The sequence below is a fragment of the Nomascus leucogenys genome, chromosome 22a (genome assembly GCF_006542625.1).
Source record: "Nomascus leucogenys isolate Asia chromosome 22a, Asia_NLE_v1, whole genome shotgun sequence".
Classification (NCBI taxonomy): Eukaryota; Metazoa; Chordata; class Mammalia; order Primates; family Hylobatidae; genus Nomascus; species Nomascus leucogenys.
In genome coordinates, this window is record NC_044402.1 from 55,891,042 (window position 1) to 55,914,307 (window position 23,266).

The window sequence follows — 23,266 nt, forward strand, 5'->3', positions numbered from 1 at the left end:
TGCTTATATATGGTATTAAATAGATTTTTCTCTTGCTGGCTTATCTTCTCTGAAGGCTTTGTTTACCTCATAATAAGATCTAGATTCACTGGCCAGGCACAGTGGCTCATACCTGTAATCTCAATACTTTGGGAGGCTGAGGTGAGAGGATTGCTTGAGCTTAGGAGTTTGAGACCAGCCTGGGCAACATGGCGAAACGTGTCTCTACAAAAAATTTAAAAATTAGCCAGAGATCAGCTGCAGTGGGCTCACGCCTATAGTCCTATCACTTTGGGAGGCTGAGGTGGGGAGGATCGCTTAAGCCCGGGAGTTTGAGTCCAGCCTGGGCAATATAGTGAGACTCCATCTCTTAAAAAAAATTAGCCAGGTGTGGTGGTGTGTCCGTGTAGTTCTGGCTACTCAGGAGGCTAAGGTGGGAGAATTGCTTGAGCCCAGGAGCTCGAGGTTGCAGTGAGCCATGATTTGTGCCACTACACTCCAGCCTGGGTGACACAGTGAGACCCTGTTTCAAAAAAAGAAATAATCTTGAAGTGATTTAAACCCTCCTCTGCTCTCATTCTGAAAGGAAAGAAAGGAGCAATGACAGTGCAAAGATTGTTTTTGCCACCACAGGAAATAATTTGCCACTCACTCATTTTGGAAGTTTGTTACTAAAACAAGTATTATTTTGTTTAGTTATTGCTTCCAAGTGTTACCTAAAGGCTTTGGGTATTTTTTGGTTTGATTGTTTGTTTAGATTTTGTTTTTAATCCTTTCAGAAGTCCTAATTAAGAGTACACGATTCAGAGTTTCATCCTGTCGCTTGATGAGGGATATTTAGTACTGTTCTCTTCAAGTGCCAGAGTTCTGTAATCCATACTAAGATGTGAGTGACTGTAGCTTCACCATTCATTTATTAAACTGTATTGATCTTTTTGGTGGAATTTAAGGAAGTTTTAGATGAGACATTTTATTTTATTTTTACAATGCAATTATTTATTTTACAAGGAGATTCTGTACATCAGGGAGGCATCTTGAAGTACAATATACCAGGCTTTCATTTCTTCTTTACATTATGATTGTGAGTTTCCATATAAGTTGGTACTTACATGGAAAGGGAACACAAAATCCATTTTTATATACATAAAACAAACACCCAAAGAGACTTGACCCCCAAAATGTCTTGTTTCACTTGAAAAGAACATGAATGAGATGAAAGATGAACCAGATTACTTGGTGACACACAGAAGGCAAACAAGTAGCTCAGGAAATCAAATCCTGTTTCAAGCTTGGCACGTTAAGGGTAAGAAAGGTAGTGAAAGAAGGGTTTGAAAATATCTCAAGCCACAAAAAATGCTGGCAGAAGACAGTCTCCAAACCAGTAAGACAGAATGGTTAGAAGAAGTCAAGTTAGAGTTATTGTGTGGCTACCTTATATCTAGACCTCTAATAGACTGAGTGGAATTGTCACCTGTTTTCCCTCAGTTATCCCAAGTGTTAGTAAACTTCAAGGAGGCTGGGCACGATGACTTACACCTGCAATCTCAGAACTTTGGGAGGCCAAGATGGGCAGATTCCTTGAGCCCAGGTGTTCAAGACCATCCTGGGCAACATCACAAAACCTCATCTCTAAAAAACCACAAAAATCAGCTGGGCGTGGTGGCACATGCCCATAGTCCCAGCTACTCAGACTGAAGTGGGAGGATCGCTTGAACCCTGGAGGCAGAGGTTGCTCTGAGCCAAGATTGTGCCACTGCATTCCAGCACGGGCGGAAGAGCGAGACACCATCTCCAAAAACCAAAACCAAACAAAAAACTTCAAGGAAGGCCGGGCATGGTGGCTCATGCCTGTAATCCCAGCACTTTGGGAGGCCAAGGCGGGCGGATCACCTGAGGTCAGGAGTTTGAGACCAGCTTGACCAACATGGAGAAACCCCTTCTCTACTAAAAATACAAAATTAGCTGGGTGTGGTGGCACATGCCTGTAATCCCAGTTACTCGGGAGGCTGAGGCAGGAGAATTGCTTGAACCCAGGAGGTGGAGGTTGCAGTGAGCCAAGATCACATCATCGCACTCCAGTCTGGGGCACAAGAGCGAGACTTTGTCTCAAAAAATACATATATATATATAAAATAAAAATAAATACATATTATTACAATTAATTTCACTTTTTATTTTTATTTTTTTGAGATGGAGTCTTGCTCTGTTGCCCAGGCTGGAGTGCAGTGGCACAATCTTGGCTCACTGCAAGCTCCGCCTCCCGGGTTCACTCCATTCGCCTGCCTCAGCCTCCTGAGTAGCTGGGACTACAGGCGCCCGCCATCACACCCAGCTAATTTTTTTGTATTTTTAGTAGAGACGCAGTTTCACCGTACGAACCAGGATAGTCTCGATCCCCTGACCTCGTGATCCGCCCGCCTTGGCCTCCCAAAGTGCTGGGATTATAGGCATGAGCCACCACGCCCGGCTAATTTCACTTTTTAAATACTACTTTCATATAGCTACTGGGAAAATTTAAAATTTCTTGTGTAATTATATTTTTGTTGTCGTTGTTGCTTTTGTTTGTTTTGTTTTGTTTTACAATAGGGGCTCACTACATTCCCTAGGCTGGTCTCTTAACTCCTGGGCTCAAATGATCTTCTCGCCTAAGCCTCTTGGATAGCTGGGACTATAGGCACATGCCAGCAAGTCCAGCTCACATTATTTTCATTTTAATTTTACTATTTTTTTTGATTCTCACACCTCATCCTCCCGAGCAGTTGGGATTACAGGCGCCCACCGCCACGCCTGGCTGATTTTTTGTATTTTCAGTAGAGATGGGGTTTCACTATATTGGCCAGGCTGGTCTTGAACTCCTGACCTCAAGTGATCCGCCCACTTCAGCCTCCCAAAGTGTTGGGATTACAGGCGTGAGCCACCGTGCCCAGCCCCAGTCTATATTTCTAGTAGATATCATTACTGTAGAATTATCTGTCCAATATGGTATTAAATTGCCACATGCAGCTATCTAAATTAAAATGAAAATTACAATTAAAAGTTCATTTTCATTTTCATTAAAATTAAAATTAGTTCTTTATTTGCTGTAGCCACATTTCAATTGCTTAGTGTAGTCTATAAGCCATAGAACACCTCCATCATCACAGAAAGTTCTTTGGACAGTGCTGTTCTAGAGACCACTTGAAGGCCACACCTGCTGCTTTTTTAAAATTAAGGGGTATGATAGCCTGGGTGTTGGAGCTGCTGACTAACATGCTCACCTATCCCTGGGTATTAGAGGTGAAATGATCGGAAACTGGATGGGTCATTGGGGTCAGCACTGTCTTGAGGTGGGACAGCACTGTCTTTTAAAATCAAACCGGATGGCAAAGATAGAAATAAGGCTTCCCCCAGAAAATAAAAGAAAAAAATCAAACTGGAGCTCACATTTCAGGCTTCTGAGAGAAGATTGGTGATTGATGGAGAAGAGAGTACCACCTGCTTTTTAACTGTTTTCTCTTAGGGTAAAGCCTGTTAGCCAAAAACTTTCCTTATTTCTCTTTTTTAAGGGCAGGCTATTCTCTTCCCACTAGTTCACTAGAGAATTTTAGTCATTTATATACACTATTTACCATTTATATCTCATATATGATTATGTGTTTACAATTAGATATGTTGATAATTGTTAATTATATTTTATTCCAATTCTACACCCTACTATAATAAGCTCATTTCATGTAGTTTATTGTTCTTTTAGCTCTAAGCAACTCCAGCAGAGGAAGCATGATTGTGGAACCTTCTTCCTCCAGTAGCCTAGGTCATGCATTTTCAGCTGAGATAATATCACCCCAAACAGGGGAAAATTGGCTCTTTTCTTTTAAGCTGTATTGAGATACAATCTCACACCATACAATTCATCCATTTACAATATATAACTCAGTGTTTTTTGATATATTCATAGGGTTGTATAACCATTTCAATAATCTAATTTTAGAACATTTTTGTTTCCCCTAAAAGAAACCCTGTATCCATTTGCTGTCACTCCCCATTTGGAATCCCTAAGCAACCACTAATCTATTTTTGATATTTGCCTATTCTGGAAATTAAAAATTGGTTTCAGGGGTGCAGTGGGGCTCTTAGATATAACAATCATCTGTGGCCTTCTAAAGCTTAACCCAGCCAGGCACGGTAGCTCATACCTGTAATCTCAGCACTTTGGGAGGCCGAGATGGAAGATTGCTTGAGCCCAGGAGTTCTATTTTTTTTTTTTTTTAATTAAAAAGTAAAAATAACCTGACTGAAAAATTTTATTCCTTAGTGCTTAATTTATCTCACTGAGCAGCATTGACAGTGAGTTCATGGAAGATACACAACATGTGTGGAAGATCAGTGTTACAAACTATGACAAGTAGATGGCTGTGGTCAGAGGACTTTCTCTCGATCCGTTGCTCCATCTCAAAGTTACATGGTGAGAGGTGGCCTGCAACTGCCTGTTGCCTGCCATTGGCTGCTTTGCTAGTGTTACTTATGTTTGATCCACAGTACTTTTGTGATTTGAACTTTGAGTATTAAATGAAAATAGTTTATTTTAAAATTTTATTTATTTATTTTTGTGAAACAGGGTCTTATTCTGTTGCCCAGTCTGGAGTTTCATGGCATGATCATAGTTCACTGAGGCCTCAACTTCCCAGACTCAAATGATCCTTCCACCTCAGCCTCCCAAGTAGCTGGGACTACAGGCATGTGTCACTACACCTGGCTAATTTTTGTATTTGTTGTAGAGATGAGGTCTCGCTATGTTACCAGGGCTGGTCTTGAACTCCTGAGCTCAAGCGATCCTTCTGCCTCGGCCTCCCAAAATGTTGGGATTATGGGTGTGAGCCACTGTGCCTGGCCTATGTTATTTTTATTTTTTTTTGCCCACATGTCTATATACAATTCAGAAAATAGTTTATGTTTTATTATTTAATTCTGTAAAAGTTATTCAATTCATTAAGTTAATCAAGTGCTAAAAAAATGTTGACACTATCTGAATAAGTAATAGTTTAAAAGTTATTTTCATTTTTCTTTTTAATTTTTATGGGTGATAGATTATATGTTTATGGGATACATGAGATATTTTCATGCAGGCATACGATACATAATAATCACATCAGGGTAAATCGGTTATCACCTCAAGCATTTATCATTTATTTGTGTTACAAACATTCTAATTTTACTCTTTTAGTTATTTTTAAATGTACAATAAATTATTGTTGACTTAGGTTGCTTCCAAATCTTGGCTATTATGAATAGTGCTGCAGTAGACATGAGAGTGCAAATATCTCTGGGGCATACTGATTTCATTTCCTTTGGATAAATATCCAGTAGTGGGATTGCTGGATCATATGGTAGTTCTATCTTTAGTTTTTTGAGGAACTTCCATACTGTTCCCCATAGTAGTTATACTAATTTACATTCCCACCAACAGTGTCCAGGGGTTCCCTTTTCTCTACATCTTTGCCACCATTCATTTTTCCTGTCTTTTGGATAAAAGCCATTTTTACTGGGGTAAGATGACATCTCATTGTAGTTTTATTTTGTTTTTGTTTTTTTGTTTTTTTTTTTTTTGAGATGGAGTCTCGCTCTGTTGCCCAGGCTGGAGTGCAGTGGCGCGATCTCTGCTCACCTCAAGCTCCACCTCCCAGGTTCACGCCATTCTCCTGCCTCAGCCTCCTGAGTAGCTGGGACTACAGGCGCCCACCACCACGCCTGGCTAATTTTTTTTTTGGATTTTTAGTAGAGACAGGGTTTCACGGTGTTAGCCAGGATGATCTTGATCTCCTGACCTTGTGATCCACCCACTTTGGCCTCCCAAAGTGCTGGGATTACAGGCGTGAGCCACCACACCCAGCCTGGTTTGTTTTTGAAACAGAGCCTTGCTGTGTTGCCCAGGCTGGAGTGCAGTGGCAAGACATCAGTTTACTGCAACCTCTGCCCCTAGGGTTCAAGCAATTCTCATGTCTCACCCTCCCAAGTGGCTGGAATTACAGGCACTCGTGACCATGACAGACTAATTTTTGTATTTTTAGTAAAGACAGGATTTCACCATGATGGCTAGGCTGGTCTCAAACTCCTGGTTTCAAATATCTGTCTGCCTCAGCTTCCCAAAGTGCTAGGATTACAAGCATGAGCCACTGTACCCAGCCTCATTGTAGTTTCGATTTTCATTTCTCTAATGATCCATTATATTGAGCACTTTTTCATATGCCTGTTTGCCATTTGTATGTCTTCTTTTGATAAATGTCTATTCAGGTCTTTTGCCCATTTTTAATTGGATTATTAGATTTTTTTTCCTGTTAAGTTCCTTATTTATTCTGGTTATTAATCCCTTGCCAGATGAATAGTTTGCAAATGTTTTCTCCCATTTTGTGGGTTGTCTCTTCACTTTGTTGATTGCTTCTTTTTCTGTGCAGAGGCTTTTTAACTTAATGTTATACTATTTGTCCATTTTTGCCATGGTTGCTTGTACTTTGGGAGCATTACTCAAGAAATCTTTGCCCAGACCAATGTTGTGGAGAGTTTCCCCAGTGTTTTCTTGTAGTAGTTTCATAGTTTGAGGTCTTAGATTTAAGTCTTTAATCCATTTTGATTTGATTTTCGTATATGGCAAGAGATAGGGGTCTAGTTTCATTCTTCTACATGTGGATATCCAGTTTTCCTAGAACCATTTATTGAAAAGACCATCCTTTCCCCAATGTGTGTTCTTAGTACCTTTGTCAGTAATGAGTTCGCTGTAGATGTAGATGTATGGATTTGTTTCTGAGTTCTTTATTTTGTTCCATTGGTCTATATGTCTGTTTTTATGCCATGCTGTTTTGGTTATAGCACCATAGTATAATTTGAAGTCAGGTAGCATGATTCCTCCAGTTTTGTTTTCTTTGCTCAGCTGGCTTTGGCTATTCTGTTTTTTTGTTTGTTTTGTGGTTCCATATACATTTTAGGATTATTTCCCATTTCTGCGAAGAATATCATTGGTATCTATTTTTGTTTTGAGACAGGGTCTTGCTCTGTTGCCCAGGCTGAATTGCAGTGGTACAGTCATGGCTCACTGCAGCCTCAACCTCCTGGGCTCAAGTGATCCTTCCACTTCAGCCTTCTGAATAGCTGGGACTATAAGTGCACACCACCATGTCCGGCTAATTTTTAAATTTTTTATAGAAATGAAGTCTCCCTATGTCACCTAGTCTGGAGTCATTGGTATTTTGAATAGGGATTGCATTGAATCTGTAGGTTGCTGGGGTGGTATAGACAATATTGATTATCTAATCCATGAACATGGAATATCTTTCCATTTTTTGGTGTCCACTTCGATTTCTTTCCCCTACCTTCCCCTCCTTCCTTCTTTCTTTGCTTCCATTTTTTTTGAGACAGAGCCTTGCTCTGTCACCCAGGTTGGAGTGCAGTGGTGCAATCTCAGCTCACTGCATCCTCCACTTCCCAGGTTCAGGCGATTCTCCTGCCTCAGCCTCTGGAGTAGCCGAGAATACAGACACCCACCACCACGCCTGGCTAATTTTTGCATTTTTAGTAGAGATGGGTTTTCACCATGTTGGCCAGGCTGGTCTCGAATTCTTGACCTCAAGTGATCCACCTGCCTTGGCCTCCCAAAGTACTGGGATTACAGGCATGAGTCCAGCCCTCCTCCGTTCCTTGCGTCAGTGTTTTATAGTTTTTGTTATAGAGATCTTTCACTTCTCTAGTTAAGTTTATTCCTATAAACTTAGGAATTGTAAATGGGGTTACTCTCTTGATTTCTTTTTCAGATTGTTTGCTGTTGGCATATTGAAATGCTACTGATTTTTGTGTATTGATTTTATATCCTGCAACTTTACTGAATTTGTTTATTGGTTCTAATAGTTTTTTGGTGGAGTCTTTAGATTTTTTCAAATATAAGAGATCATATCATCTGCAAACAAGGATAATTTGACTTCTTCCTTTCCAATTTGGACACTCTTTATTCTTTCTGTTGTCTGATTGCTCTAGCTAGGACTCCAGTACTATGTTGAATAATAGTGGTGAAAGTGGGCATCCTTATCTTGTTCCAAATATTAGAGGAAAGGCTTTCAGTTTTCCCCCATTGAGTATGATAATAGGTACAGGTCTGTTGTATATACGTTTTACTATGTTGAGTTATGTTCCTTCCATACAGTTTTTTGAAGGTTTTTGTCATGAGGGATGTTGAATTTTATCAAGTGCTTTTTCAGTATCAGGTAAAATGATCATATATTTTTGTTCTTCATTCTGTGATATGTTGTATCTTATAGATTGATTTGCGTATTTGGATCATCCTTGAATCCCTGGGATACATCCCTGTTGGTCAGGATGAATGGTCTTTTTAATGTGTGGTTGAATTCCATTTGCTAGTATTTTTTTGAGGATTTTTGCATTAGTGTTCATCAGGAAGATCGGCCTGTAGTTTTGTTTTCTTTTTCTTTTTTTTTTCCAAGAACACTTTCATGTAGGAAGTTTTCTTTTTGATGTGTCTTTGTCTGATTTTGTTATCAGGGCATACTGGCTTCATAGAATGATTTTGGAAGTATTCCTCCTCTATTTTTTGGAATAGTTTGAATAGGATAGGTATTAGTTCTTCTTTAAATGTTTGGTAAAATTCAGCAGTGAAGCTATTGGGTCCTGGGCTTTTCTTTGCTGGGAGACTTTATTATACCTTTGATCTAATTACTTGTTATTATCTATTCGGGTTTTGGAATTCTTCATGGTTTGATCTTGGTAGGCTGTATATAGCTAAGCATTTATCCTTTTCTTCTAGGTTTTCCAATTTATTGCTCATGGTAGTTTCTACTGATTTTTTGAATTTCTGCAGGATTGGTTGTAGTGTCTCCTTTTTCATCTCTGATTTTATTTATTTGGGTCTTCTCTGTTTTTTCTTAGTCTGGGGAAAAGTTTGTCAATTTTGTTTATCTTTTCAAAAAAACTTTTCATTTTGTTGATCTTTTCTATTGTTTTTGTTTCAATTTCATTTATTTCTGCTTGATCTTTAGTATTTTTTATTATTTATTTTCTTCTATTAATTTTGGATTTGGTTTGTCCTTGCTTTTCTAGTTCTTTAAGATGTACCATGAGGTTATTTACTTGAAATTTTTCTACTTTTCTTTTTTTCCTCTTTCTTTCTTTTTTTTTTTTTTTAAGAGAGCCTCACTCTGTCACCCAGGCTGGATGCAGTGGTGTAATCTCGGCTCACTGCATCCTCTGCCTCTTGGGCTCAGATGATCCTCCAACCTCAGCCTCCCAAGTAGCTGAGACTACAGGCATGCACTACCATGCCAGGCTAATTTTTTTTTTTTTTTTTTTGTAGAGATGAGGTTTTGCCATGTTGCCCAGGCCTGTCTTGAACTCCTGGACTCAAGGGATCTGCCTGCCTTGGCCTCCCAAAATGCTAGAATTATAGGCTTGAGCCCGGGAGATAGAGGCTGCAGTGAGCTGTGATTGCACCAGTGCACTCCAGCCCAGGCAACAGAGCAAGACCCTGTCTCAAAAAATATAAATAAATAAATAAAATCAGGGCCAGGTGTGGTCACTCATGGCTGTAATCCCAACACTTTGGGAGGCTGAGTGGGGCAGATTACTTGAGGTCAGGAGATCAAGACCAGCCTGGCTAACATGGCGAAATCCTGTTTCTACTAAAAATACAAGAATTAGCTTGGCATGGTGGCAGGCACCTGTAATCCCAGCTACTTGGGAGTCTGAGGCAGGAGAATCACTTGAACCCGGGAGGTGGAGGTTGCAGTGAGCCAAGATTGCACCATTGCACTCCAGCCTGGGTGACAGAGTGAGACTCGGTCTCAAAAAAAAAAAAAAAAAAAAAAAAAATTATATATATATATACACACACACACACACACACATATATATATACACACATATATGTATATATGTGTGTATATATATACACACACATTTTATATATACATATATACATATATGTACATATATATGTACATATATGTACATATATAAAATACATATATATTATATATAAATATAAAATATATATACATATATGTGTGTATATATACACACATATATACACACACATATATGTGTGTGTGTGTGTGTATATATATATATATATATATCTCCCATCTCTTTTTTTAGTTTTAATTTGCATGGAATACCTTTTTCCATACCTTTATTTTTCAGTCTATTTGTGTCTTTGTAGGTGAAGTGTGTTTCTTGTAGAGAACAGATCATTGGGTTTTGTTTTTTAATGCATTCAGCCATTCTATGTCTTTTGATTGGAGTGCTTAGTCTATTTACATTCAACATTGTTATTGATAAGTAAAGACTTGTTCCTGTCATTTAATTTGTTTTCTGGCCTTCTTTTCCTTCTGACTTTCTTTCCTGTCTTCCTTTCTGTGAAGGCGATTTCCTCTAGTGCTACATTTTAATTTCTTGCTTTTAATTTTTTTTTTGGTGCATCTGTGGTATATTTTTTCTTTTTTTTTTTTTTTTGTTCTTAGAGACAAAGTCTTGCTCTGTCACCCAGGCTGGAGTGCAGTGGCGTGATCTCAGCTCACTGCAACCTCCGCCTCCTGGGTTCAAGCAATTCTTGTGCCTCAGCCTCCTGGGCTGGGATTACAGGCGTGCACCACTGCACCTGGCTAATTTTTGTATTTTCAGTAGAGGCGGAGTTTCGCCATGTTGGCCAGGCTGGTCTCAAACTCCTGGCATCAAGTGATCCACCTGTCTTGGCCTTCCAAAGGACTATGGGCATGCACCACCACAACTGGCTAATTACAGGCATGAGCCACTGCGCCCAGCCAGTTTTTTTTTTATTTGAAATTGCCATGAGGCTTACAAATAACATCTTATACTCCATTATTTTGAACTGATGACAACTTAACACTGATTACAAAAACAAACCAACTAACAAACAAGCAAAGAGGAAATTAACAAAAACTCGAATTTCATCTCCCTAGTTTTTAACTTTTTGTTGTTTTTCTGTATATTTTATTACACTATGTCTTGAAAAGTTGTTGTAGTTATTTTTGATAGGTTCATCTTTTAGTCTTTCTATTCAAGATATGAGTAGTTCATACACCGTAATCACAGGGTTATAATATTCTGTGTTTGTAATTATTATTTCCAGTGAGTTTTATACCATCAGATGATTTCTTATTGCTCGTTAACGTCCTTTTCTTTCAGATTGAAGAACTCCCTTTAGCATTTCTTATAGGACACATCTGGTGTTGATGAAATCTGGTTTGTTTGGGAAAGTATTTCTCCTTCATGTTTGAAGCATATTTTTACGGATATACTATTCTAGGATAAAAATTTTCTCCTGGTCCTGCGCGGTGCCTCATGCCTTTAATCCCAGCACTTTGAGAGGCTGACACAGGCGGATCACCTGAGTCTGGGAATTCGAGACCAGCCTGACCAATACGGAGAAACCCTGTCTCTACTAAAAGAAATACAAAATTAGCCGGGCATGGTGGTGCATTCCTGTAATCCCAGCTCCTCAGGAGGCTGAGGCAGGAGAATCGCTTGAACCTGGGAGGCAGAGGTTGTGGTGAGCCGAGATCGTGCCACTGCACTCCAGCCTGGGCGACAAGAGCAAAACTCTGTCTCAAAAAAAAAAAAAGTTTTTTTCCTTCATTACTTTAAATATGTCATGCCTCTCTCTCCTAGCAGACTGAGAAGTCTGCTGGCAGACATATTGAAGCTCCTTTGAATGTTATTTCTTTTCTCTTGCAGCTTTTAGGATCCCTTCTCTATCCTTGACTTTTGGGAGTTTGTTTATTAAATGCCTTGAGATAGTCTTCTCTGGATTAAATTTGCTTGTATTCTATAATCCTCTTGTACTTTGATATTGGTATCTTCTCTAGGTTTGGAAAATTCTCTGTTATTATCCCTTTCAGTGAACTTTCTACCCCAGTGTCTCTTTCTACCTCCTCCTTAAGGCCAATAATTCTTAGATTTGCCCTTTTGAGGCTATTTTCTGGATCTTGTAGGTATGCTTCATTCTTTTTTATTCTTTTTTCTCATCTCTCTCCTGATTATGCTTTTTCAAATAGCCTGTCTTCAAGCTCACCAATTCTTTCTCATACTGGATCAATTCTGCTGTTGAGACTCTGATGCAGTCTTCAGGGTGTCAGCTGATTTTTTCAGCTCCAGAATCTCTGCTTAATTTTTTTAAGAGATGGGTTCTCACTCTGTTGCCCAGGCTGGAGTACAGTGGCATAATCATAGCTCACTGCAGCCTCAAAGTCCTGGGCTCAAGTAGTCATCTCACTTTGGCCTTCCGAGTGGCTAGGACTACAGGCTTGCACCACCACAACTGGCTAATATTTTTATTTTTTTTGTAAAGACAGGGTCTCACTGTGTTGTTCAGGGTGGTCTTGAACTTCTGACCTCCCATCTCACTTTGCTTTGGAAGCAAAGTGTTGGGATTATAGGCAAGAGCCACTGCGCCCAGCCTCTGCTTGATTTTTAGAAATTATTTTAATGTTTTTGTTAAAATATTAGGATAGGATTCCTAATTTTTTCTCTGTGTTATCTTGAATTTCATTGAGCTCCCTCAAAACAGCTATTTTGAATTCTCTGTTACTCCAGGTTTGGTCACTGGTGCCTTATTTAGTTCATTTGGTGAGGTCATGCTTTCCTGGATGGTCTTGGTGCTTGTGGAGGTTCGTTAATGTCTGGGCATTAAAGAGTTAGATATTTATTGTAGTCTTCACAGTCTGGAGTTGTGCGCACCCGTTCTTGTGAAGGCTTCCCAAAGTATTCAAAAGGAATTGAGTGTTGTGATCTAAATTTTTGGCCACTGCAGCTGTATCTGCATCAAGGGACTTCCCAAGCCCAGTAATGCTGTGACTCAGAGGTATTGCCTTGGTGGTCTTGGATAAGATCAAGAATTCCCTGTATTACCAGGCAGAGCCTCTTGTTCTCTTCTCTTACTCTCCCCCATACAGCGGTGTCTCTCCATGCTAAGCTGCCTGGAACGAGGGGAAGGGTGACACAAGCACACTGTGGCCACCACCACTGGTATTGTTCTGGGTTAGATGTGAAGCCAGGACTACACTGGGTCTCTCCTAAGGCCCATGGTGACCACTGCCTGGCTGCTGCTGATATTCACTCAAGGTCTTCAGTCAGCAGGTGGCAAATCTAGCCAGGCTTGTGTGCTTCCCTTCAGGGCGGTGAGCTTCCCCTAGCTCAGGGTGGATCCAAGAATGCCATCCAGGAGCCAAGGCCTGGAGTTGGGAACCTTAGGAATCTACGTAGTGCTCTATTCTACTGTGGCTGAGCTGGCACCCAAGCCACAAGACAAAGTCCTTCCCACTCTTTCCCTTCCTTTCCTTATACAGAAGGAATTTCTCTCCAGGACCACCACTGCCCCAGGCCCACAGCAAATACTGCCTGGCTACTGCCAATGTTTACTCAAGGCCCAAGAGCTCTTCAGTCAGCTTGTGGTGAATGCTGTCAGGTCTGCGTCTCTCCTTTCAGGGCAGTGGGCCCCTCTCTGGCCCAGGGCAGGTCCAGAGATGTTGTCTAGGAGCTAAGGCCTGGAATCGGGGACCCCAGGAGCCTGCTTTGTACACTACCCCACTATGGCTGAGCAGGTACCCAGCTGCAAGACAAAGTCCCCTTTTCTCTTCTGTCTTCTTTCCTCAAGCAAGAGGAGTCTCTCCCCGTGGCCACCACAGGTAAGAGTGCACCGGGTCACACCTGAAGCCAGCACAGCCCTGGGTCTCAACCAAGGCCCACGGCAAATACTGTGTAGGTGCTGCTCATGTCTATTCAAGGCCCAAGGGCCCTTTAGTCAGCAGGCGGTGAATCCTTCCAGGACTGGGTCCATCCCTTCAAGGCAATGGGTTCCATTCTGACCCAGGATCTGTTGTATCTAGAAATGTCATCCGGGAGCTAGAGGCCTAGAATGGGGGCCTCAGGACTCTGCCTGGTGCCCTGTTCTATGAGAGTTGAGCTGGTATCCAAATTGCAAAACAAAGTCCTCTGTATTTGCCCCTCTCCTCTCCTCTCCTCAAGTGCAAGGAAGCAGTCTCTCCCAGAGCTGCAAACTGTGCTGCATGGGGTTGTGGGAGGGGTGATGCAAGCATTCTTTTGGCTATCCCAGCTGGTATCTCACTAGGTCACTTGCACCCCAAGTCCATCGGCTCTGATCCCAGCATAGCACCAGTAGTTGCTCAGGAATGAACAATCCTTGTGGCTTTTCAAATTTCTTTTTTTTTTTTTTTTTGAGACGGAGTCTCGCTCTGTTGCCCAGGCTGGAGTGCAGTGGCGCAATCTCGGCTCACTGCAAGCCCCGCCTGCCGGGTTCATGCCATTCTCCTGCCTCAGCCTCTCCCAGTAGCTGGGACTACAGGTGCCCGCCACCACGCCCGGCTAATTTTTTGTATTTTTAGTAGAGACGGGGTTTCACCGTGGTCTCGATCTCCTGACCTCGTGATCCGCCCGCCTCGGCCTCCCAAAGTGCTGGGATTACAAGCGTGAGCCACCACGCCCGGCCTTCAAATTTCTTAAGGATCCTAGAGCACTTTAGCATGCAGTGATGGGCTAGCCAGAACTCAGGTAATAACCTCTAATAACCTCCGGGATGGATGATTCCTCTCTGACTAGGGCTGGTCTAAATGCTGTATGGGTACTGGCAGAATTCTGCCCTGTGTTGGCTTTCCGCTGTGACAGCACTGAGTTCCAATGCAAAGTCCCATATTACTAGGATGTCTCTCCCCCAAGCACACGGATTCTGTCTGTGCCGTGAGGCCACTGCCAGGAGGCTGGGGGTGGGGTGGTGTCAGCAATTCAAGACTGTCTTTTCTACCTTCTTTGGTGCATCTTTACTTAATATAATGTTAAAACTGGGTACTGTGATCACTCATCTGATTTTTGGTTCTTATGAAGATGATTTCCTGTGTGGATAGTTGTTTTTCATTTGCTTTTTGCAACAAGGTCTTGCTCCATTGCCAAGCAGGCTGGAGTGCAGTTGCGCGATCACGGCTCACTGCAGCAAACTCTCAGGCTCAGGGGATCCTCCTGCCTCAGCCTCCTGACTGAGGCTAGGACTCCCGTCTGGGACTACAGGCATGCGCCACCATACTCAGCTGTTTTTTTTATTTTTTTGTGGCAGGGGGAGTAGTTTTGCCCTGTTGCCCAGGTCCACCTCAGCCTTCCAAAATGCTGAGATTACAGGAATGAGCCACCATGCCCAGCCTGGATAGTTGTTCAATTTGATGTTCTTGCTAGGGGAATAATCACTGAAGGGGGTGTGTTTGGCCATTTTGCTCTACCTCCTCCTCTAAAAGTTCTTTTCTTTTTTCTGTTTTTTGAGACAGTCTTGCTCTGTCACCTAGGCTGGAGTGCAATGGCACCATCTCAGCCCACTGCAATCTCTGCCTCCCGAGTTCAAGGGATTCTCCTACCTCAGCCTCCTGAATAGCTGGGATTGCAGGTGTATGCCACCACGTCCAGCTAATTTTTGTATTTTTAGTAGAGACGAGGTTTCACCATGTTGGCCAGGCTGAGTCTCGAACTCCTGACCTCAAGTGATCCACCCACCTTGGCCTCCCAAAGTGCTGGGATTACAGGCGCGAACCACGGTGCCTGGCCAGTTATTTTCTCATATCAAGCAAAAGTTAAAGGTTATGTTCACTAAAAATAATTTTAAGAAATTAAAATTTTTGGCCAGGCACGGTGGCTTATGCTTGTAATCCCTGCACTTTGGGAGGCCAAGGCGGCTGGATCATGAGCTCAGGAGTTCGAGACCAGCCTGACCAACATGGTGAAACCCCGTCTCTACTAAAAATACAAAAATTAGCCGGGCATGGTGGTGCACGCCTGTAATCCCAGCTACTCAGGAGGCTGAGGCAGGAGAATCGCTTGAACCCAGGAAGCAGAGGTTGCAGTGAGCAGAGATAGCACCACTGCACTCCAGCCTGGGCAACAGAGTGAGACTCTGTCTCAAAAAAAAAATATTAAAAATTTTTAATTGTTTTTCATTTGCTGAAAAAAAATTAGAATATTTAAAATTTTGATTATATTGCTATTATATATTTATATAAGTTGATCATTTGCATATTTAATTTGAGACATTATAAATATATACATAAATAAAACTAAAAGTTAGCAAATATTGTTGTGAAGTTAAATATTGATATCTTTTTTAAATGTTAATTTAACTTTTAACTTAAAAATTATTTAGTGTTTCTTAACCCAGTAATGAATAAAAAGAGCGTGCTTTATATATATTCTTTTTAAAATGTTAAAGCACATATATACATATATTACATTAACATAATATGTTTGTGGTATTAAAATTTCATGGAGAGAGGGCAGTTAGGAAAAAAATATCTTAAAAGCCTACTTGGGGTGATTATGAAGAGTTGAGAAACAGAAACATTGTGTAGGGGTCTCTCTTGGTAGGAGAATTTGGTATGGCAAAATGTTGATTGGATGGAAATGACCCTACTGGTTGAAGGTATGCCGGCTTACACCTAGAGGATTCCATGGTATTTCCCTTCACTCATTTCTGTGGTGTTTTCTCTTATATTTTTGAGCATCTACTACTTACAAGGCTCTATGCTAGATATACTAGTAGGAGACAGGCTGGAAGTTGATTAGGGTGACCCAGACAATACACACATGTAGAAGAAATAGTTTCTACTTTTACAGTTCTTTAGTCTAATTGGAAAGAGATGATAGAAACATGGAAAGTTCATTCATTTAGTAAGAATTAAATGTAAATTCAAGGTAAACATAATGTAATATTTGGCTTATTGCTAAAAATTTCAGTTTACCTATAATATTCTATGTGTTTATTTTATAATGTCCTGTTTGTGTAGTGTTTTTAGCATTCTGTGGTACTTTGTATGTATAGTATATAATCATTGTCTAATATCACAGCTTTAGCTCTGAGGCCAGGATATGAAAGGGAATAATATAGGTTATTGTTTTGGGGGAATCTGGCTTCTGCCTCTTCATGTGTTGTGTTGAGGGAAAATAATACTAGGATTGGGGAAACAGTCAAGGCAAGAGTGTGTCTGGGAAACCTAGGACTGTAATTTCTGAATCCCAAGTTCGGCAATCTCTTTTGCCTTTCTGGAAATCTGGCAACCATTTACAGAGACAATGGAATACACTTTCTTTTGGGTCTTTTAGAGCATGTCCATTGGCTATTGTAACTCAAAAGAGGGCCTCAGCCTTGCAAATCACCTCACATCATGGCCTTTTGGCTGCACCGTGTTATTAGCTGGGCTTTGAAGCTGGTCGTTAAGAGGACTTCTGCATGCTTTAGGTGGTGTTTTGGCTTCTTTGTTCCTTCCACTGCCATTCACCTGTATTTTTATTTTATAGGTGTCTCTGCAAACAGACTCATGGGTGGTGCCATGCAGCTTACCTTCCGCAAGATGGCGTTTGACTATTACCCTTTCCACTGGGCAGGTTAGGAAGACTCTGAATGGGGCCAGTTCTCGCTTAGCCCAAAATATTGAGGGCAGATTCCTGAATTCATCCCTGACTGCTTAACAGGAGGTTGCCAGAGATTGCAGTGCATGCTCAGAGGGGTGTTGGAAATATCTCTCTTCAAGAGGGCATCTGGAAACTTGCAAGTTCCACTATTGATGATTCTTTATCAGTAATGAGAGGAAGTGAGTAGGGGAGATATCTAGTGCCTGAGATATTGCTTTTGATTCTACTCTCAGCCCCTCACTTCCACTAGTGTTAGAGCCTCTCCAGTAGTCTATAGTCAAATATGGCAGCAGTCAACAGCTTGCCTTTAGGGAGCCTTTGGGAAAAATCACATATGGAATCCAGAAGAATGTGCAACCTATCATTGGATAATTTTTCCTTATCCTAGAGATTTCTGCACTGTGGGCAGGGAATCAGATTCTGAACTATGACTATACTGACAGAAAGGAAAAATTAAAACATTCATCATGATCTTGGGCTAAAATCTTTTCACTTCTTCGTTGCACAGGTGATAGCTGCAAACATTGGGTACGCCACTGTGAGGCCATGGAGACCCGAGGCCAGTGGGCCCAGAAGCTGGTGATGGAATTTCAGAGCAAAATGGAGAAGTGGCATGAAGAGACGGGTCTGAAACCACCGTGGCACCTTGGAGTAGACTCTCCCTTTCGGAGAAAAGCAGGTGGGTTATGAGGAACTGGAAGACTCCAGTTGCTTAGCCTCTTGCCATTTATCTTTGAATAACAGTGGAGATAAATCAAGAACTAGCTAATTATCCTAACTGTATGTAATGGAGAGACATCAGTGACTTTTTCCTTTACAGAAACCTCTTTGACCCCAGGGATAGCCACAGTGTTGATGTCATCATCTCTATTCAGTAGACTGTTGCCTTGGTCTTAAGAATAATATCATTTTTGAGTTCATCCAGGAGCTAGACAGTGTTAAGCTCTCTTTCCTACGTATAACATTAATGATCTTAGGATTTTTGCTTTCCTTATTCTATTAATAATGAGGGTTGAATGTATCTGATTCTTTTTCTCACCTTGTTTTTATTTAGATTCTCTTTCCAGTCCTCGAAAGAACCCTCTTGAGAGAAGCCCGTCTCAGGGCAGACAGGCTGCCTTTCGGCCTCCAGCATGGAACCGCTTACGCTCTAGCTGCTTGGTGGTACGGGTGGATGACCTGGACATCCACCAGGTGAGGACATGCAGAAACATGATTGGAAAGAGGTGGAGCAGTTTACTTGGAAGGCAACTGGAACAGTATGAACAAAGTTTTGGAAGTTGGGGACTATTTACTTTACTTCTGGGAAGATTAATAGTTTGGTCTGTTTCTTTCTGAACGTGGCTGGTGAGATCAGGACTTGAGAATTCCCCCAGTTTTACTGTGAATGCTCTGCCTTGAACCTCCCGCTGAAAAAACTAACTCGCGTATAGTGTGAGGCAGGTGTGAGAACGCCTGGAGTATGTGTGAAAGACACTGTGTTCCCTGTGACAGACTTCAGAGGGATGTAGAGGCTTTCTGCTTCCTAAGCAGAAATGGAGGGCTGCTCTAAGTTTGATTGTTGATACTAATAATAAGTTGTGATTGTTTAGGTTTCCACCGCTGGACAGCCAAGTAAAAAGCCATCTACACTCCTTTCCTGCAGTCGGAAACTTCACAACCTCCCTACCCAGGTCTCTGCCATTCATATTGAGTTCACAGAGTATTACTTCCCAGATAATCAGGAGCTTCCAGGTAAGTATCTAGGCTGGCTGTTTTTCTGTCTAGCTCATGCTTTTCCCGTTTGTCAGCCTTGGGGCCACTACTTATATTTTTATTTGTTGTTAGGAGTTTTCAGTGTTTGAGTTAATTTAGCACACTTTTGTTAAACACTCTGCCCTGTATAAATGTGTACCTTTGCTCTGTTCGTAATATAGTTAATATTAGGTAGTAAGAGCCTAGCTATTGCTTTTTACAGGATGTTTCTTTTCTTCCCTCTGCTTTCCAGTTCCTTGTCCTAATCTCTACATTCAGTTAAATGGTCTGACATTTACTATGGATCCTGTCAGTTTGCTCTGGGGAAACCTCTTTTGCCTGGATTTATACCGCAGCTTGGAGCAGTTCAAAGCTATCTACAAGCTGGAAGATTCAAGTCAGAAAGATGAACACTTGGACATCCGACTAGATGCATTCTGGTTGAAGGTGAGGGGAGAGTGTGACTTTTATCCCCTGTTGGTAGCCACAGCTGCATTTTTCCAATGGATGTAATCCATGGTTTTGCTCTGTCCATTTTGTGGAAGTAAGAAAATAGTTTCACAGCCCAAATGATCTTTTACATGTGTATTAATAGTGGGATGCTGAGATACTCAGATGACCATTCTGAATTGTGTTTCATTTTCTCTGTGAAGGTGAGCTTTCCACTGGAAAAGAGAGAGCGGGCAGAGTTGCATCGTCCCCAGGCCCTTGTCTTCTCTGCGTCAGGCATGATTGCCACCAATACACGTCATGCCCCACATTGTAGTTGTTCACACCTCCAGAGTCTCTTCCGGGGTTTTGCTGCTGCTGAGTTCTTTCATTCCAATTATGATCACTTTCCTAAGGTTCCAGGTGGCTTTAGCCTTCTGCACATGCTTTTTTTGCATCATGCCTTTCAGATGGATTCCTGCCTGCCTCAGCCTAATACCCTCCCTCCCCAGAGACCTAAGGCTTCCCAGGATCTGTGGTCTGTCCACTTTACCCAGATCTCCTTGGACTTTGAGGGAACAGAAAACTTCAAAGGCCATACCTTGAATTTTGTAGCCCCCTTCCCCCTGTCCATTTGGGCCTGCCTACCCCTCCGCTGGCAGCAAGCCCAGGCACGGAAGCTCCTTTTGGCCTCAGAGGGGAGGCTGAAACCATCAGCCAGTTTTGGAAGTCCTGTCCAGTCTGAGGCTCTTGCCCCTGACTCTATGTCCCATCAGCGGTCAAAGACTGAACATGATTTGAAAAGCTTATCAGGACTTACAGAAGTCATGGAAATTCTGAAAGAAGGCAGTAGTGGTATGGACAACAAAGGGCCTCTGACAGAGCTGGAGGATGTAGCAGATGTTCATATACTTGTACATTCCCCGGCCCATGTCCGCGTGAGGCTTGACCACTACCAGTACTTGGCTCTGCTTCGCCTGAAGGAGGTGCTGCAGAGGCTTCAGGAGCAGCTGACTAAGGATACAGAGTCAATGACTGGGTCTCCCCTGCAGGACCAGACAGCTTGCATTGGAGTTCTCTTTCCCAGTGCTGAGGTGGCTCTGCTTATGCATCCTGCCCCCGGTGCTGTCGATGCTGACTCTGCAGGCTCAGATAGCACTAGCCTCGTAGATTCAGAGCTATCTCCTTCAGAGGATCGGGAACTGAAGTCTGATGCCTCATCAGACCAGGGCCCAGCAAGCCCTGAGAAGGTCTTGGAGGAAAGTAGCATTGAAAATCAGGATGTATCCCAGGAGAGGCCACGTAGCAATGGAGAACCGCAGGACTCAGGTCCACTTGCCCAGCAGCTGGCAGGGAAGGGCCATGAGGCAGTAGAGTCCCTACAGACCAAGAAACTGAGCAGAACCCAAGCCTCCAGCTCACCAGCTGCATTGAAGCCCCCAGCTGGCAGTGAAACTGCTGTGAATGGACAGGGTGAGCTCATCCCCTTGAAGAACATTGAGGGAGAATTGTCAAGTGCTATTCACATGACCAAGGATGCCACCAAGGAGGCTCTACATGCCACCATGGACCTCACCAAGGAAGCTGTGTCCCTGACTAAGGATGCCTTCAGTTTGGGCAGAGATCGAATGACCTCCACCATGCACAAGATGTTGTCCTTGCCCCCAGCCAAGTAAGTGGTTCTGTACCTCTTTCACTCATCCCATCTCCTTCTCCTACTTCTGATCATTGGATTTAAGCCTCTTACTGTGTGCATTTCTAGATTGGGAAGTACCATATAGTCCAGGAGAATGCATAGAATGGCCTATTTAATGGGCAGTTTTCAAGCCTATATTTATTGCTTCTTAGAATCAGATTATCTCCTTTTTCACTGATTCACTATTTTTTCCCCTCAAGACGGGCCTTACTGTGTTAGCCAGGCTGGTCTTGAACTGCTGGGCTCCGCAATCTTCCTGCCTTGGCTACCTAAGTAGCTGGGTTTATAGACACCTGCCGCTATACCCAGCTTGCTTCACTATTATTGATACAAATATGCTATATCAGAATAATAATAATGGCATATATATAATATTATTTTCAGTGGGCTTTCATGTAATTTTTTTGTTTGATTTGATCCCCACAGCAGCCTGGTAAGGTGGCCTCAGACATTTGTATCCCCAGTTTATAGCTGGGAAAACTGAGGCTTTAGAGAGGATGAGCTCATAGATGTCTTATATCTTGTAAATAGAAAAGCTGTGGCTTTGGACTTGTCTTTTCTGATATCTTATCAGTGTCTGTCAGAGTAAAAGAGAAGGAAGAATTTCCATCCATTCAACAAATATCTTGTGAGCCCTTTCTGTGTGCTGGGCTCTGTGTTAAGTGCCAGAGATAGAGTAGGGAGTAAACAGGAAAACACAGAAATGCACAGTGAGACGAGTGGAAAAGTATGGATTTTCCCATGGGTGCCTCATGGTTTTAGGAAAGACAGAGTCTAAGGGAAGTCTTTCCTGGAACACTTTGTGGTTTAGAGACCATGGTATGAAAACAGTGCATTTAGAGCTTTTGTCTAAGTGAATTATCTTAAGTGGGTCTCTAATGCCTGTGGGTGAGCTAGTACCTGCTGGGACAGACAGCAAGGAGGAAGGAGAGGAAAACTTCAAGGGTTGAGTTGTATAATAATACTAGCCAACATTTACTGAGTGCCTTCTTTGCCTGACAAGACACAGTCCTAAGTATTTATAATATTGGTCCACTGGATTTTTATAATAGCCCTATAAGGCAAGTATTAATATCACTGCCCATCTCACAGATGAGGAAACTGAGGCTCAGAGAGATAAGAAACTTGCACAAGATCACACAACTTGTGAATGGTGGGGCAAGGATTAAAAGCCTGGACTCCTAATCACCCAATGTGCTGCCTTTTCTAAATGGAGACAAGTAAGGGAGATGGAAAAAGAGCAGAGGTGAAAAAGAGAAAAGAAAGGTGTGTGAAATGAGCCCTTTTAAAACATCAACAGTGACTTCCTAACTGCCCAAGCCCGTGGCCTTTCCTCAGTCCCCCTTCTTCTGGACTCCTCTGTGGTAGTTAACATTGCTGATCAGTTCATTCTGAGTATTTGTAACCCCACCCAGTTACTCTCACTTCTCTGAAGGAGTCTTTTTCCTTGGCTGCTCTCTTCTTCCTTTTATCCTATAGGTGTAAATACTCCACAGGGCTAGGCTGTCCATATTCTGATCACTTTTGTCATAATTTTAATTTTTAATTTTTTTTTTGAGACAGGTCTCATTCTGTTGCCCAGTGGCACGATCTCTGCTCACTGCAGCCTCGACCTCCCAGGTTCAAGTGATCCTCCTGCCTCAGCCTCCTGAGTAGCTGGGACCACAGGCATGCACCACCACGCCCAGCTAATTTTTGTATTTTTGGTAGAGATGGGGTTTTGCCATGTTGCCCAGGCTAGTCTCAAACTCTTGGGCTCAAGCGATTCACCCACCTTGGCCTCCCAAAATGCTGGGATTACAGGTGTGAGCCACTGCACCTGGCCTATAATTTTAATTTTTTAAATTATAAAAATGGTTTGTGTTTATCGTGTTGACAATGTAGGAAATAAGAGAGTAAAGAAGAAAATATAAAAATCACTTGTAACAATCCACAGATAACCACTGTTTACATTTGGGTGTATTTTCTTCCAAT

At 42.1% G+C, this 23,266-nt stretch overlaps 1 protein-coding gene across 1 annotated transcript in view; it reads left to right on the top strand.

The window, feature by feature from the left end:
• Positions 1–23,266, top strand: part of UHRF1BP1 (UHRF1 binding protein 1) — an 85,720-nt gene that overhangs the window by 44,760 nt on the left and 17,694 nt on the right. Inside the window, exons 9-14 of the mRNA XM_003278823.4 lie at positions 17,320–17,406; positions 17,942–18,112; positions 18,488–18,627; positions 19,026–19,167; positions 19,421–19,614; positions 19,821–21,268. Of these exons, the coding sequence (XP_003278871.2) occupies positions 17,320–17,406; positions 17,942–18,112; positions 18,488–18,627; positions 19,026–19,167; positions 19,421–19,614; positions 19,821–21,268 (2,182 nt within the window). The remainder of the gene's footprint in view (positions 1–17,319; positions 17,407–17,941; positions 18,113–18,487; positions 18,628–19,025; positions 19,168–19,420; positions 19,615–19,820; positions 21,269–23,266) is intronic.